The following is a 17,433-nucleotide window of genomic DNA, read 5'->3' as shown; positions in this document are numbered from 1 at the left end:
CATCTTCATCATCATCATTCATCCCCATTACGGTTGGAGGAAGGCAATGGCAAACCACCTCCGCTAGGACCTTGCCTAGTACAGCGGTGCGGGTCTCCCGCATCATCCCCTATGCTCTGTAGAGGAGTATGGGACTTCATCGTCAGCATCATCATCATCATCAAGGATAAGAGTAGATTAATTACAGTACAAAGAGAGGCATTTGTTTAATCACTTTTCCTGCGCCCTGTACATGAATGGAATGGGAAAAGGCCCATAGATGCTTATGTAAATGTGTTGTATGGTTCAATAGACAATCACTTGATGGGGCCTCTTGTGTTACTGCGTTGTCATCCTGGTCCCCATTATGTCGGCTTTCTTGAAATGAGCTTTGACATTTTTAAACAAGGTTGCATTGGCTACAAGAATGAGTATTTTCTTGCGGTATGATAGGGCCCCTGCATTCTGTCAGGTGACACGTCATCTACACCCAGCTTTCCCTGGAAGATGCATTACCGAAATGGTCATGTTTCTTGGCCCCCAATGTACCCAGACATTACCAATTTAGATTTTTGCCTCCAGGAATAGCTGAAAGGTGAAATCTGCAAAGAAAAGGTAAGAGAGGATCATTTGGATTATGAATGCTCATGAAAGAACATCAAAACCACCTCAGACAAGCTACACATGATTTTATCAAGAGAAATCAAATGTGCATCAAAATCACAGGTGGAAATTATGAAAATTGACTTACACCATAATCGTTTGCCTTTGCATAACACCTCCTGTGAGTACCAGTAAACCCCCAACACCGATTATTTAAAGAATTGAGCTCCTCTGCATGAAGCGTTCAGGTCTACAGAGCTATGTGTCACTCAGTGACAAAAATTTTGCAGCCACATTCAGTGGTATTTCATGGATATTGCCAGCAAAATGTGTTTGAGTAGAGTTAATAGTAAAGAAGCAGTAAATTAAAACATCATGCTTGATGCTGCAGTTTGCTGTATGAGCAGCAAAAATATTCCTTTTATGATTTTGTGCAGGTGTCAGCAAGAAAAACTTGATGAGTATAGTTTGTTAAAAGTTCTGATTTTCAAATATTGGATGAATACAGTTAGGTAATTTGCTTGCTATGAGTTACACTGCTTCCAACTGTAATTGTTGTTGCTGTCTTCAGTCCAGAGACTGGTTTGATTCAGCTCTCCATGCTACTCTATCCTGTGCAAGCTTCTTCATCTCCACTGCAACTTACATCCTTCTGAATCTGCTTAGTGTATTCATCTCTTGGTCTCCCTCTACGATTTTTACCCTCCACGCTGCTCTCCAATACTAAATTGGTGATCCCTTGATGGTTCAAAACATGTCGTACCAACTGATACCTTCTTCTAGTCAAGTTGTGCCACAAATTCCTCTTCTCACCAATTCTGTTCAGTACCTCCTCATTAGTTACATGTAGCACCACATTTCGAAAGCTTCTATTCTCTTGTCTTAACTATTTATTGTCCATGTTTCATTTCCATACATGGCTACATTCCATACAAATACTTTCAGAAAAGACTTCCTGATATTTAAATCTAAACTCAATGTTAAGAAATTTCTCTTCTTCAGAAACACTTTTCTTGCCATTGCCAGTCTACATTTTATATCCCCTCTACTTCGACCATCATCAGTTATTTTGCTCCCCAAATAGCAAAACTCATCTACTACTTTAAGTGTCTCATTTCCTAATCCAATTCCCTCAGCATCACCTGATTTAATTCAACTACACTACTGGCCATTAAAATTGCTACAACATAAAGATGACGTGCTACAGACGCGAATTTTAACCGACAGGACGAAGATGCTGTGATATGCAAATAATTAGCTTTTCAGAGCATTCACACAAGTCACACAAGGTTGGTGCCAGTGGTGACACCTACAACGTGCTGACATGAGGAAAGTTTCCAACCGATTCCTCATACGCAAACAGCAGTTGACCGGTGTTGCCTGGTGAAATGTTGTTGTGATGCCTTGTGTAAGGAGGAGGAATGCGTACCATCACGTTTCCGACTTTGGTAAAGGTCGGATTGTAGCCTATCGCGACACTGCTTTTCGCGTTGGTCGAGATCCAATGACTGTTAGCAGAATATGGAATCGGTGGGTTCAGGAGGGTAATACGGAACGCCATGCTGGATCCCAACAGCCTCGTATCACTAGCAGTCGGGATGACAGGCATCTTATCCGCATGGCTGTAATGGATTGTGCATCCACGTCTCGATCCCTGAGTCAACAGATGGGGGTGTTTGCAAGACAACAATCATCTGCACGAACAATTTGATGACGTTTGCAGCAGCATGGACTATCAGCTCTGAGACCATGGCTGCGGTTACCCTTGAAGCTGCATCACACACAGGAGTGCCTGTGATGGTGTACTCAACAATGAATCTGGGTGCACGAATGGCAAAACGTCATTTTTTCAGATGGATCCAGGTTCTGTTTACAACATCATGATGGTCGCATCCGTGTTTGGTGACAACGTGGTGAACGCACATTGGAAGCATGTATTCCTCAATCACCATACTGTCGTATCAGCCGGCGTGATGGTATGGGGTGCCATTGGTTACACGTCTCGGTCATCTCTTGTTCGCATTGACGTCACTTGAACAGTGGACGTTACATTTCAGATGTGTTATGACCCGTGGCTCTACCTTTCATTCGATCTCTGTGAAACCCTACATTTCAGTAGGATAATGCACGATCGAATGTTGCAGGTCCTGTACAGGCCTTTCTGGATACAGAAAATGTTCGACTGCTGCCCTGACCGGCACATTCTCCGGATCTCTCTCCAATTGAAAATGTCTGCTCAATGGTTGCCGAGCAACTGGCTTGACACAATACACCAATCACTACTCTTGATGAACTGTGGTATCGTGTTTACGCTACATGGGCAGCTGTACCTGTACACGCCATCCAAGCTCTCTTTGACTCAATGCCCAGGTGCATAAAGACCGTTATTAAGGCCAGAGGTGGTTGTTCTGGGTACTGATTTCTCAGGATCTATGCACCCAAATTGCGTGAAAATGTAATCACATGTCAGTTCTAGTATAATATATTTGTCCAATGAATATCCGTTTATCATCTGCATTTCTTCATGGTGTAGCAATTTTAATGGCCAGTAGTGTACATTCCATTAGCCTCATTTCGCTTTTGTTGATGTTCATCTTACATCCTCCTTTCAAGACACTGTCAATTCCGTCCAACTGCTCTTCCAGGTCCTTTGCTATCTCTAATAGAATTATAATGTCATTGGCAAACCTTAAAGTTTTTATTTTTTCTCCATGGATTTTAATTTCTACTCCAAATGTTACGTTTGTTTCCTTTACTGCATGATCAATATATAGATTGAGGGATAGGCTACAACTCTGTCTCACTCCCTTCCCAACCATGGCTTTCCTTTCATGCCCCCGACTCTTATAACAGCCATCTGGTTTCTGGAAAAATTGTAAATAGCCTTTCACCCCCTTTGTTTGCCCCTGCTACCTTCAGAATTTGTAAGAGAGAATTCCAGTCAACATTGTCAAAAGCTTTCTCTAAGCCTACAAATGCTAGAAATGTAGGCTTGCCTTTCCTTAATCTATTCTCTAAGATAAGTCGTAGGGTCAGTATTGCCTCACATGTTCCAACATTGCAGCTATGACTTATTAAACTGATAGTTCGGTAATTTTCACATGTGTCAACACCTGCTTTCTTTGGGATTGGAATTATTATATTCTTCTTGAAGTGTGAGGGTATTTCGCCTGTCTCATACATCTTGCTCACCAGATGGTAGAGTTTTGTCAGGACAAGCTCCCCCAAGGCCATCAGAAGTTCTAATGGAATGTTGTCTACTCCTGGGGCCTTGTTTCGACTCAGGTCTTCCAGTGCTCTGTCAAACTCTTCACGCAGTATCATATCTGCCATTTCATCTTCATCTATGTCCTCTTCCATTTCCTTAATATTGCCCTCAAGTACATCACTCTTGTATAGATTCTCTATATACTCCTTCCTCCTTTCTGCCTTCCCTTCTTTGCTTAAAACAGGTCTTCCATCTGTGCTCTTGGTATACATACAAGTGGTTCTCTTTTCTCCAAAGGTCTCTTTAATTTTCCTATAGGCATTATCTGTCCTACCCCTAGTGTTATAGCCTCTACATCCTTACATTGGTGTTCTAGCGATGCCTGCTTGGCCATTTTCCACTTCCTGTTGATCTCATTTTTGACACATTTGTGTTCCTTTTTGCCTGCTTTGTCAATTAAATTCGGTATCTCTTCTGTTACCCAAGGATTTCTACTAGCCCTCTTCTTTTATCATACTTGATCCTCTAGTGCCTTCACTATTTCATCTCTCAAAGCTATCGATTCTTCTTCTATTGTATTTCTTTCTGCTGTTCTTATCAATCGTTCCCTAATGGCTCTCTCTGAAACTCTGTACAACCTCTGGTTCTTTCAGTTTATCCAGGTCCCATCTCCTTAAAGTCCCACCTTTTTGCAGTTTCTTCAGTTTTAATCTACAGTTCATAACCAATTGTAATACGTGACTTATTGTGTGAAACATTTAACTTGTGATTACAGTTCTTAATGAGTAAATTATGACAGTTTTTAAAATTTGGTCAGTAATTGCATGAAATATTGAAAATAAAATTTTTATTGCCCCTGGAAGCTGTTAGGTAGGTAAACTGTGCAACAGGGTCTGTGCCCCATATGAGCCTTTTAGGAATATAGTTTTCTTTACATTACATTCCAACAGCTGTATTTCTGTACCCAGTAAAAATTGAACACACATTCCCCTGAATCACACTGTGTGGATATATAGGGTAGAAAGAAATTACATTAACAACATTTTTAGAGTTTGGAGGGGATAAAAAAGAAACACTTTCTCATGTGACAAAAATGTAATGTGCACCATTTCCCCACTAGAGTTCCAAGAATGTTTTGAAGCTAGTGGTTTTCAGAGATGGTGTTCAAGCTGTTGTGTGATGAATGTTGTTCGCTGAAAATGTTGTTCTTTTAAATTAGTTCTGTTGGTGTCTTGTTCACCAGGCACTTAATCTTCCCCCACAAAAAGAAATCTATGGGAATGATATTAAAAGATTGTGGTGGCCATGGTACTGGCCCACCACTCCCAACCCCCGCTGTTGCTGGAGCCATAATGGTTACTTGTCAGCTAGGACAGTGGCAATGCGGGTTTTTATGTCAATGGGGCCAAAACATTTTCCTCATACATGTGATTTAGAAATTTTGAGGGCATTGTTATCTGTTCATCATTTTCTCCTATTGCTTTCTAAGGTACCTAGTCAATATTACAAGCATAAACAAGCTAACAGTGTGATTATAGAAAAAAATTGTTTTTACATTCCTAGATTTTACATTCTGTCATAAGCCTACTTTGTCATTTAATTGTTTTCATACTATGAAAAATTTAATACAGACAACATTTTGCACTTTGAACCATTACCATAAGCTTCAACATTGGTTTTCAAATCAATTTATGTGGAAACTACATTGAGCTATGCACTGCCTGTAGAATAATGCAAATATAAATCTGTATGATGTTCAGAATCCAAACCATTGTAGTTTTGGAAAGAAATATTGAGGGGGGGGGGGGGGGGGTTGCCCTCTTAAAGGGAAGTTATGTTATGCAGGAAACAGTTTATTTCAACTTAGCATGATTAGTTTATACCAATTTCACAAGATTCACACTGACAATTTCTTCGGCACTTGTAGTTGGTTTGTTATAATATTGATGAAATTACTTGACTTTTCAACTGCATCTTTATGCATTTTGGCAGATTTGTGAAACTTTGAAATTGGTGAATGGACGGCTTATGAAGGTGGCATGATGACTGTTATGTGTTGTATGTGGCCGAGAAAGTACACACAATTTAAAAAGTGCACCATTAACTACTTTAGAATAAATCAACCATGGATACAATGACAGCCAGTCAAATCAAAATGCCCTCACAGCCATTGAAATCAAAATGTTCTCATTATGCCATCTACAGCATTCCTGAAGTTACAGTTTGTGCATATTACCATAGATTCAGTAAAACCTTATTATTTTAGGGACTCATCAATCTCCTTGTCTTCAAAAAAATTTCCAACGTTGGGAATAGCAATCAGGAGACTACAGCCCTTTTCGACAAAGTACTTGAAGTTCTGGCTTGGTCTGAATTTTCTCTATCAGTGCAATCACTAGAATTTTTAATAGGTATATTTGAATTTGATTCATCCCTTTCTTATGATATTTCATTGCTTTCATGAAAGTACTTGATGCCAGAAGTTGGTTGGTTAATTTGGGGGAGGGGACCAAACAGTGAGGTCATCAGTCAAGCCATAAGTTCTGGCCAGGTCTAAATTTTCTCAATCATTACAACTACTAGAATTTTTAATATATATATTTGAGTTTGACTCACCCATTTCTTGTGATATTTCATTGTGGGTAGTATATTTTTTAATTCTTTCACTTTCATTTCCAATTTTTGTTCGTTTATGAAGTATAAAACACTGAACAATATTGGTCACATTTCATTCTGTTCAATAAGTTTTTACACCTCACAGTGCACCAGATTCTGAGTAAACCACATCTATGCACCATACTCATTTTCAATGTATTGTTGACTATGAAAAAATTTAGGGATAACTTCATTAACTGTACTCATTGTTCTCACTCCATACCAATGAGATGAGTTTTGTGACATAGCATAATAGAGATATTCATACTCAGTTATGGTGCTTATTTGTAGTAGTGGTTGCTCAGTGAGTGCCTCCTAGTGTTGAATTGCATATGTTGGGCTATAGTACCAATGACGACGACTTCCACCTCCAGCAGCAAGCACCAGTCACCAGCCACACAGTGTAAATGAAAGCCCCCCTTCAGCAAATGAAAAGAAGTATGACACAATGTGCTACTTTAAAGTAGCATCTAACAGTTGTTAGCTATTATTTGAAGTTTGACAGAGTAGATTTATTTGAGTGTGCTTTGATGTGCAGCTGATTTGTTACACCAATAGCCATTTGCAGTTTATGAAGATTGGCACAGCTAGTGACATGGAAACTGGGAGGGTGAATTTTTAGGTTGCCTCTGAAGGCAACATTTATGAGAGGGAACGCTCGCCATGGATATCCTTCTAAATGGGAGAAGTAAGTACAGAGTAAATGGTTTAATGGTGGAAAACACCCGCTGTGATTTAATAACAAAATTCAGAAAATGCTGAGGAACCAAGATTGTTGCATTCTCGATTAAAAAAAAAAAAGAGCGCAAAAAAGCGACAGCCAAAAGTTGGTAGAAATTAGTGCATCTGCGAAAGATTGATGCATGAAACATACTACTACTTCCACTTTCATTCATACCGTGTTAATGAAAGATCACACTGAGAACCCGGGAAAATTCTGGTCCTATGTAAAATCACTAAGCAGTTTGAAGGCTACTATTCAGACACTCACTGACCACTCTGGTGTGGCAATAGAAGAAAGCAAAAGTAAAGATGAAATTCTAAATTTCACACTCTTCTCATGAAATACTATTTAGAAAATTTAGAAAAGTGGCACCTGTGGCTGACTGCAGAAAGATTCTACTGCTGTCGACGTACATTTGGCATAAGGACCATAAGGGCAAGATATGAGAAATTAGGGCTCTCACAGTGACAAATAAATAGACGTTTTTCTCTCTCTCCATTTGCAAATGGAACAGGACAAAGAATGACTAGGAGCAGTATACCCCCCCCCCCCCCCCCCCCCCACACACACACACCTTATGGTGGCATACAGAGTATGTACATAGATGTAGACATGTACATGTGTAGTAGATTCATCACTCAGTCAGTCAGCTGCTTCTTTACATTTTATTATAGTTTACTTGCAACTTGAGGAGTTTGTTGAATGTAGTCTTCCCTTCCTTGTGAGCTACGCATTACTCACAGCTACTAAAATCCTGAATATTGAGGCTATAGAAATATAATTCTAATTTTGCCTTTTTGTCATATGGGTACTGTACTTTGTCTAATTTTTCATGGATGACGTCATCTTTAAAGTTTTGCTTCATTTTTTAGATGTTTGTGTTTAACATGCATATATGACACAACAAGTCACTCTTTTAATGTTGGCAAGAGCAGACAATGCATGTGCCTCCAAGATGCATCAATGTTGCTCAGGAATGATGAAAATAAATTGATGGTTCTTCTGTTTATTGTCATTATCATGTCACTTACTGTTGTTAGCTTGTACCAGGTATGGTACTGAAATAAAAATATTGCTATTTCCTTTCGACATTGTGCCAGACATAATTACCTTTTGTGAAATTTTGGTATTAGTTCTTTGATTTTTTAGATTCATTTTTGAAACTAAAGGAAACTGTCAAGTGCACGCTACAACTGTTTCAGCAGATGGTGAAAGATTTTTTAACTACAAGCACATGTTATCTGTCAACAGATGTTCCCTCACTTTCGAGACTTCATACACTGCGATAGTTCTAAGATGGAAGCTCAAGCTATTGTCAATGATATACTGCTTCACATAGAAAAATGATCTTTGTGTACAAACATTTTATTTTATGTGCATTTATAGGTGGCACTGATTGCATATTTGACTCACATAGGTAGTTTTGTACCTGCCACTAGTGCAACAATTGGATGCTTGAGTCATATTTTCACTAGGATACAAACAGTGGAGTCAATAGCTACAAGGTTATCAGCTTTCATGATTGATCTTAAGCAGGTAAGAAAAATATTGAGAATATTGTTTTTCATGGCAAAACTTATTTGGATATTGCCTTTTTGATATACTGAAATTACACTGACCTTTGCTTTCGCCATTTCTATTTATACCATTGTTTAAATTTTTTGACTGTTGTTCATGCTAACTTCATTTCTGTTTGTTTGATAGATGTCAAAGGCACTTTACTGTTCTACGCCTTCATCCCTTATCATCATTGATGAATTTGGTAAAGGGACAGTTGAATCAGATGGCTTGGGATTGTTAGTAGGTAGCTTGGAGCAATTTTTAAGTCGTGGTGGCAATTGCCCTCATGTGTTTGTATCAACTCATTTTCACCGTGCTGTGCAGTTGCTACCAGAAACACAGTACTTGAATTTTCAGGTAACGTAACGTAATGGAAATAGATACTAAGTTATTGAAGATTTACCATGTAGCGCTATATTGTTGAAAGCTGACATATTGTGAACTGTGGCTGTAGTACAGTTATAATGTTTATAATTTAAACAGCAACAGTCACTGGTATGGTTTAAAAAAAGTTTATTTAGATCAGACTATTGCCAGTACCAGATTTAGTACAAATCCTTCGTCAGATGGCTTTTACAGATTTCCTGCTGGGGCCTTTTTTGTACTCTTTACTGGTTTGATGCCCTAAGGTAAAAAAACGTTTTTCATTGACATTTAAGTAAAATTACAAAAGATTTGTTTTAAGCTATACAGAAACATTTATGAAATGATTTTAAAGATAGTAAAACATGAAATGAGGCAACAACTTTCACAGTGCATATTGCTGTGCAATGAATTTACTCTATATTTTTGTTATGCATTTTGAAGTTAACACATTCTTTGCTTGTGCACTATGTGAGTGCTATAAAAAATATAAGCTTTAAAATGTGTAACATAAACACAAGATGAATTCATCACACAGAAATGTACACCTTGTAAGTTTTTGCCACATTTCATGTTTTATCAACTATAAAATCATGTCATGAATTTTCCAGTGTAAGTCAAAAAGAAAAGGAAAATCTCTTGTAAGTTGACCAAAATATGAACAAGTGCAAAATAAGACCCCTGCCAGGAAAGTAACGAAATCTGTTTGAACGAACTGAAGATGGATTTGTAATAAATCCAAAGAGGTAACTGTCTGATTTAAATAAACTTTTTTAAACCATACTTTTGTGTGGTTGCTGTTTATAAAGTTTATGATTTACAGACCTCTCTCAGTTATTATTATAATAATATAACAAATTTACTTACGCAACAGTTTCTACATTTTATTTTGTTAATGTCTAGAATAATAAAGGTATTTGAAAGGTAATTTGTGTTTGTTATGTGTTGTTTTGTCCGCCTTTGTAGTTGAGTGGTCAGTGCAATTGATTACCATGCAGAGGACCCGAGTTTGATTCCTGTTACTGACAGGGATTTTTCCTTGGTGGGAGGATCGGTACATGGTACATTCAGCTTCGTGAGGGTAACTGAGGAGCTGCTTGACCAATTAGGAGCAGTTCCAAGGTCAAGAAACCCAATAATGACGGGGAGAGCAATGTGCTGACCACACGGTCCTCCATACCACATGCAGTAAACCCATTGGCAGAGGATGACACAGCAGTTGGTTGGGCCCAATTGCACCATCTAGTGCCAGAATTTGGAGCTTTACCTAGATGGTATTTTGGTCATCAACCCAACAATTGGTTTTTTGCAGATTTTCGTTCCTGTCACTTATCAGCTAATTGCAGCACAATCGTCTCATCTCAAATTATTGATGATATACCTTATGTACTCATATTTACCCTTGCCACTGTGATTCTTTCTGCCAAACATCCCTTCAGCTACTGTTTTCAGGAACTATCAGTGTCATAACATGTGCCCAACCATTCTATCTGTTCATCATATTCCTTAATAGGATATTGTATCTTTCCCCTTCTCATTGCAGAATTTCTTCGTCTTCTTCTCTCCTTACTCGTTTAATCCCTCTAATCTTCTAGTGACTCTACATTTCAAATGCTTCTAACAATTTCATTTCTGTCTTTCCAGATGTCCATGTTTTGCACCTATATAGAGCTGTGCTCCAGACATAACTCTTCACGTGTCGTTTTCTCGTTGTAAGTTGCATATTTCTGAATGTTAGTAACTCTTTAATTTTATAGGTGTCCCTTTTGCCTTGCACAGTCCTACTAATATGTTTTTCTTGCATCTGTCTATTGAACTTCTGAGGTAGTGAAATTTATTCACCTCGTCAGTTGTTGCCTGTCCAAGTTCCATAAGCAACCTCTAAAATTACCTGCCTTCTTCAAACCTAGTATTTTTTCTGCTGCATTTACATAACCTTTTTTAAGACCATTTCATTTGTTTTCCATCCAGTAACTCATTGAAGTGTCATGTGCTTTGCAACATGTTCTTCAAGGTTATATGAATTTGTCATTCTTTCAACTTGTGTAGACACCAATGCTTCAGTTGCTTTCTTTTTAATGTACTTAATTTAAATTGCCATATTATTAGTGCTAGAGGATGATCATTGACAGTGTCTGCACCTGCACAACTTTAGCAGTCTTCAGCTTGATTCTTGAACTCTGTTTTACCAAAAATAGTTTGTTACCTGTAATCTGGTGGCTTCTTCCATATGCATTTCCTTCTCATATGGTTCTTTGAATGTGCTTTTGCAATGGCTAGTTCATCTGTACACATCAAAAAAAGTTTTGCCTCACTCTGGGTCCCAGAACTCCTGAAGATAGACGTTGACTGTGGATATCGTATCACAGACACAGTCCCTTTGACTCTTCAGAGAAGCCACTAAACCCACTCAAAGATGTCAACAACCATGCATGAGAAGCGCCTGTTAGACAGAGGGGGTCCAACAGCCAATCAGTTCCACCAGGAAGGAGGTACACGGCTCACGTTGTCTGTAGTTCAACCATTCCTAGACAGTCACCGCGGTTCCATCGCATCTGCATTGTTACTTTGTGCCAGGAAGGGCTCTCAACAAGGACATCTTGGAGTGAACCAAAGCGATGTTGTCCAGACATGGAGGGGATACAGATAGACAGGAACGGTCAATGACGTGCCTCGCTCAGGCCGCCCAAGGGCTACTACTGCAGTGGATGACCGCTACCTTCGGATTATGGCTCGGAGGAAGCCTGACTGCAATGCCACCATGTTGAATAATGCTTTTCATGCAGCCACAGGACGTCTTGTTAGGACTCAAACTGTGCGTAATAGGCTGCATGATGCGCAATTTCTCTCCCGATGTCCATGGCGAGGTCCAACCACGACACCATGCAGTGCGGCACAGATGGGCCGAACAACATGCTGAATGGACCACTCAGGACTGGCATCACATTCTCTTCACCGATGAGTGTCGCATATGCCTTCAACCAGACAATCGTCGGAGACGTGTTTGGAGGCAACCTGGTCAGGCTGAACGCCTTAGACACACTGTCCAGCGAGTGCAGCAAGGTGGACGTTCCCTGCTGTTTTGGGGTGGCATTATGTGGGCGCCGGTGTACACCACTGGTGGTGATGGAAGGCAACGTAATTGCTGTTCAATACATGAATACCATCCTCTGACCAATAGTGCAACCATATCGGCAGCATATTGGCGAGGCATTCGTCTTCACGGATGACAATTTGCACCCCCATCGTGCACATCTTGTGAATGACTTCCTTCAGGATAACAACATCGCTCGGCTAGAGTGCCAGCATGTTCTCCAGACATGAACCCTACTGAACATGCCTGAGATAGATTGAAAAGGGCTGTTTATAGACGACGTGACCCACCAACCACTCTGAGGAATCTACGCGAATTTCCGTTGAGGAATGGGACAATCTGGGCCAACAGTGCCTTGACGAACTTTTGGATAGTATGCAAAGATGAATACAGGCATGCATCAATGGAAGAAGACGTGCTACTGGGTATTAGAGGTATCGGTGTGAACAGCAGTCTGGACCACCACCTCTGAAGGTCTCAATGTATGATGATACTACACGCAGTGTGTGGTTTTCATGAGCAATAAAAAGGGCAGAAATGATGTTTATGTTGATCTCTCGTCCAATTTTCTGTATTGTCATATATTTATGTAACATCAGTGTAATCCACATCTCTGATTGTCATGTATGTTCATTATTATTCATACCCCTGCTCTACCATCATCTGACCCTGTATGAATAGCCTACAATATCGACAGCAAAAATCCTTTCCATTGCTATCTTTTGATTTTCTACTTCTGCAGCCTTCACTGTATATATGACAAGAGGGTCTTAGGGGATACCACCTGGACCAGTGAGACCAAGGTTTAATATGAAGGTGTTATGACTTGCTTCCTGACAAGGAAATGTAGAAGCATTGCATTTACCAATAATTAGGTGCCCAAGGTAAAGGTAGCAGGAAGCTGACAACGAGTTGAAAAATTCCGAGGTTATAGGAAAGCAGCCTACTTGCACACATACCAGGGTAATACATTACACTGCAGTGGTCACAGCAAGGACAATACAGGGTGAGTCACCTAACATTACCACTGGATATATTTCGTAAACCACATCAAATACTGACGAATCGATTCCACAGACCGAACGTGAGGAGAGGGGCTAGTGTAATTGGTTAATACAAACCATAAAAAAATGCACGGAAGTATGTTTTTAACACAAAACTACGTTTTTTTAAATGGAACGCCATTAGTTTTGTTAGCACATCTGAACGTATAAACAAATACGTAATCAGTGCCGTTTGTTGCATTGTAAAATGTTAATTACATCCGGAGATATTGTAACCTAAAGTTGACGCTTGAGTACCACTCCTCCGCTGTTCGTCGTGTGTATCGGAGAGCACCGAATTACGTAGGGATCCAAAGGGAACTGTGATGGACCTTAGGTACAGAAGAGACTGGAACAGCACATTACGTCCACATGCTAACACCTTTTTATTGGTCTTTTTCACTGACGCCCATGTACATTACCATGAGGGGTGAGGTACACATACACACGTGGTTTCCGTTTTCACTTACAGAGTGGAATAGAGTGTGTCTCGACATGTCAGGCCAATAGATGTTCAATGTGGTGACCATCATTTGCTGCACACAATTGCAATCTCTGGCGTAATGAATGTCTTACACGCTGCAGTACATCTGGTGTAATGTCACCGCAGGCTGCCACAATACGTTGTTTCATATCCTCTGGGGTTGTAGGCACATCACGGTACACATTCTCCTTTAACGTACCCCACAGAAAGAAGTCCAGAGGTGTAAGATCAGGAGAACAGGCTGGCCAATTTATGTGTCCTCCACGTCCTATGAAACGCCTGTCGAACATCCTGTCAAGGGTCAGCCTAGTGTTAATTGCGGAATGTGCAGGTGCCTCATCATGCTGATACCACATACGTCGACGCGTTTCCAGTGGGACATTCTCGAGCAACGTTGGCAGATCATTCTGTAGAAACGCGATGTATGTTGCAGCTGTTTAGGCCCCTGCAATGAAGTGAGGACCAATGTGGTGGTCGCCAATGATTCTGCACCATACATCTACAGTCCACGGTCGCTGTCGCTCTACCTGTCTGAGCCAGCGAGGATTGTCCATGGACCAGTAATGCATGTTCCGTAGATTCACTGCCCCGTGGTTTGTGAAACCCGCTTCATCGGTAAACAGAACTGCAACACATTCTCTGTTAATGCCCATTGACAGAATTGCACTCAATGATTCAAGTCATCACCATGTAATTGCTGATGTAGCGACACATGAAACGGGTGAAAGCGCTGACGATACAGTATGCGCATGACACTATTTTGACTCAGTCCACCGGCTCTCGTAATGTCCCGTGTACTCATGTGTGGGTTCATGGCAACAGCAGCTAACACGCCAACTGCACCCACTTCTCCTGTGATGGACCTGTTATGGACCTGTTTGCCCGCTACGACCATACCTGTTGCATACAGTTGGCGGTAGATGTTTTGCAATGTGTGGCACGTTGGATGCTCTCTGTCCGGGTACCGTTCTGCATACACCCTGCAGGCTTCAGCTGTATTTCGTCGACACTCACCATAGATGAGTATCATCTCCGCCTTTTCAGAGTTCACATACACCATGGTGACAGTTCCTACAACACTACACTATCACAGACGTCTGGTAACACAGTGTACTACAGTTGGTATGCGTGCGGAGACGAATGCAGAATAACAATAGCAGCAAGCGCTACATGCGGACACTGCGACAGCTAGACCAAACCACGACAGTGCACTACAGCCACACTCGTAAACACGGTGGTCATCATAAACATGTCCCTGTAGATGCTGCTCGCCAACCGTGGCCCATGTTTGTTACAACACGCAACTGAACGTCGGAGGTTTCAAGCGTCAACTTTAGGTTACAATATCTCCAGATGTAATTAACATTTTACAATGCAACAAACGGCACTGACTACGTATTTGTTTATATATTCAGATGTGCTAACAAAACTAACATGGTTCCATTTTTAAAAAAAACGTAGGTTTGTGTTAAAAAACATACTTCCTCGCATTTTTGTATGGTTTGTATTAAACAATTACACTAGCCCCTCTCCTCACGTTCGGTCTGTGGAATCGGTTCGTCAGTATGTGATGTGGTTTACGAAATATATCCAGCGGTAACGTTAGGTGACTCACCCTGTATATCTATAACAGAATAACTAAGGCAACATATGGGAAATAAGAACAGTCATTTATTAAAATAATGTGCAACAAAATGTACTCAACTTTTACTTTGTGAGAAGGTGTGGCACTGATGTAAAGTTCTGAAACTAACCTGATGCCACACAGTAGATAATTACTAACAAGACTAACTGAAGTTCAACAGGGACTGAAATTAGAGACGTTTTATAAGTTCAGTCTGCCAGTAGATGCACACTTTGACTAGCTCTACAACTAATCTTTGACACTCGATGTTAACCGTCCAACAACTGGAACTGGTCGGCAACTGATGACAGCACATGAGAGCTATCCAATCACTGCAGGCAACTGGAGCTGGCCAAGTGTTGTCTTGCGGCCATGTAAATATTGTCCGTGGTGTAATAGTGTCCCGCTGTGGTCTATTTGACAGATGTATCAAATAGTTCCAGGCACTCTCTCTGTCAGCAGTCATAACCATTGATGGATGAATGGACTATGTGTGTGGTGTAATAGTGTCCCGTTTTGGCCTATTTGACAGATGTATCAAATAGATCCAAGTGCTCTCTCTGTCAGCAGTCATAACCATTGATGGATGAATGACTATGGACTACTTGAGTGTCTTGTAGCAAAAGTGTAAAATAGTTCCTGATATGTACATCACCTGTGAGATACTTTTTGTGGCATCACGCTGAGACTGCCTGGTGTGTAGTGCACTCTGAAATCTGTTGCATCTGGTGGAAACACAGCAAAAAGCATTACTGTTGTGGCCATGGAAGCTCCAGTCATAGGTAGTCGCTTTTAACAATGGCAGACTTCAGTCAGCAAAAGTCCAATAGCAGCCAGTACACCTAATTGGCTCACTGCTATGAGAGTGGATAAACTGCTGTTCAGCCAAACACTCATGTTTCTAACTCTATGAATGCCATCCAGGGAGTAAAGATCTCAATACAGGGTTTCTCCTGAGAATGCTTACACATTGGGTTAATTAATATAACTTGCACTCAAAAGAGTAGAAGAATATTAAGAGTGTTACTTACATATTGGCAGTTTCTCTGTGTTGTATATGAGACTCTTAGCCAACAAGGTCTCATTTCTCTTGCTGGCAGCACTATGAGTGAAGTAACAACACCCTATGCTTTGCATACACATAAATTTGAGTGCTCTTTGAATCTTGGTTTGTGAGAGCAGCCAGTAGAAAGTTCATGGGCAAAGAACAGATACAAATTGAGATTTGTGTATGTCGATCTGGTATCATAGGTTTTTATAAATGTGTTCATGGAGTCTGTCAGATTACGACCACCAACTTTAAATCATGGATTGTTTTCCTGTTCCTTTTTTTTGTTTATAGAACTTATTAGGTAAATATATGTTTTAGAGAATATCATTGCCACAGCTACAAACAGAGATGAAAATACAAACAATATTAAATTGTAGCATCAAAATATTGGACATTCATATTTTTCTAAAAAAAAACTGAAGTGAAATTTATTAAATTATTTCCAGACTACATCTCTCTTTTATAAAGAACCTGTAATCAGAAACAAAATTAATTAATAAATTGTGAGATATAGTTACTGGTCAGTATTTATCTTCTGCATGTGAAGATTTTAGTACTGCTAGTAGAAACATAGACACAAAAATATACGACATTATCCTAGCTTACAGAACTACAGGGTTGTCAAAGGAAAACTGTTACTTATATGTGTGGCATCTGTTCTTTCGGATACGTTCAAAGGGCCAGACACTACTTTTTGATTCAGCAATGTGGAAAGCATGCTCGGATAGCTGAAGCACTAAAGGGAAAGTGGGAAATCCTGTTGTGAGTGTCAGCCCAGCAAAAGTTTTAACTAGTCACCATTGGATTTATTTCAGTGCCCAATTGCAGCTGAGATCTGAATTTTTATTATATCATGAATATAAAACTGACCCATAAAATATTTATTAGACTAACTAGAAATAGAGCCTTGTTACTGATCAGGTGAACTGCCCATCACAGAAAATTCTGCAGACTTTCATTTCAATGCACGAATCATTTGCTGTCACATGCCTGGGCATGCGCATGTCCTGCATGAGCTGTCCTGATTACTCTGTTGTATCCATAG

At 40.1% G+C, this 17,433-nt stretch overlaps 1 protein-coding gene across 1 annotated transcript in view; it reads left to right on the top strand.

Annotated features, from left to right (window-relative positions):
* Window positions 1-17,433, top strand: part of LOC126263439 (mutS protein homolog 5-like) — a 265,557-nt gene that overhangs the window by 165,249 nt on the left and 82,875 nt on the right. Inside the window, exons 15-16 of the mRNA XM_049960532.1 lie at window positions 8,556-8,705; window positions 8,874-9,086. Of these exons, the coding sequence (XP_049816489.1) occupies window positions 8,556-8,705; window positions 8,874-9,086 (363 nt within the window). The remainder of the gene's footprint in view (window positions 1-8,555; window positions 8,706-8,873; window positions 9,087-17,433) is intronic.

Source organism: Schistocerca nitens, chromosome 6 (assembly GCF_023898315.1).
Source record: "Schistocerca nitens isolate TAMUIC-IGC-003100 chromosome 6, iqSchNite1.1, whole genome shotgun sequence".
NCBI classification, from domain to species: domain Eukaryota; kingdom Metazoa; phylum Arthropoda; class Insecta; order Orthoptera; family Acrididae; genus Schistocerca; species Schistocerca nitens.
Note: the sequence above shows the minus strand (reverse complement) of the source record. Positions and strands in the feature narration are given on the sequence as shown.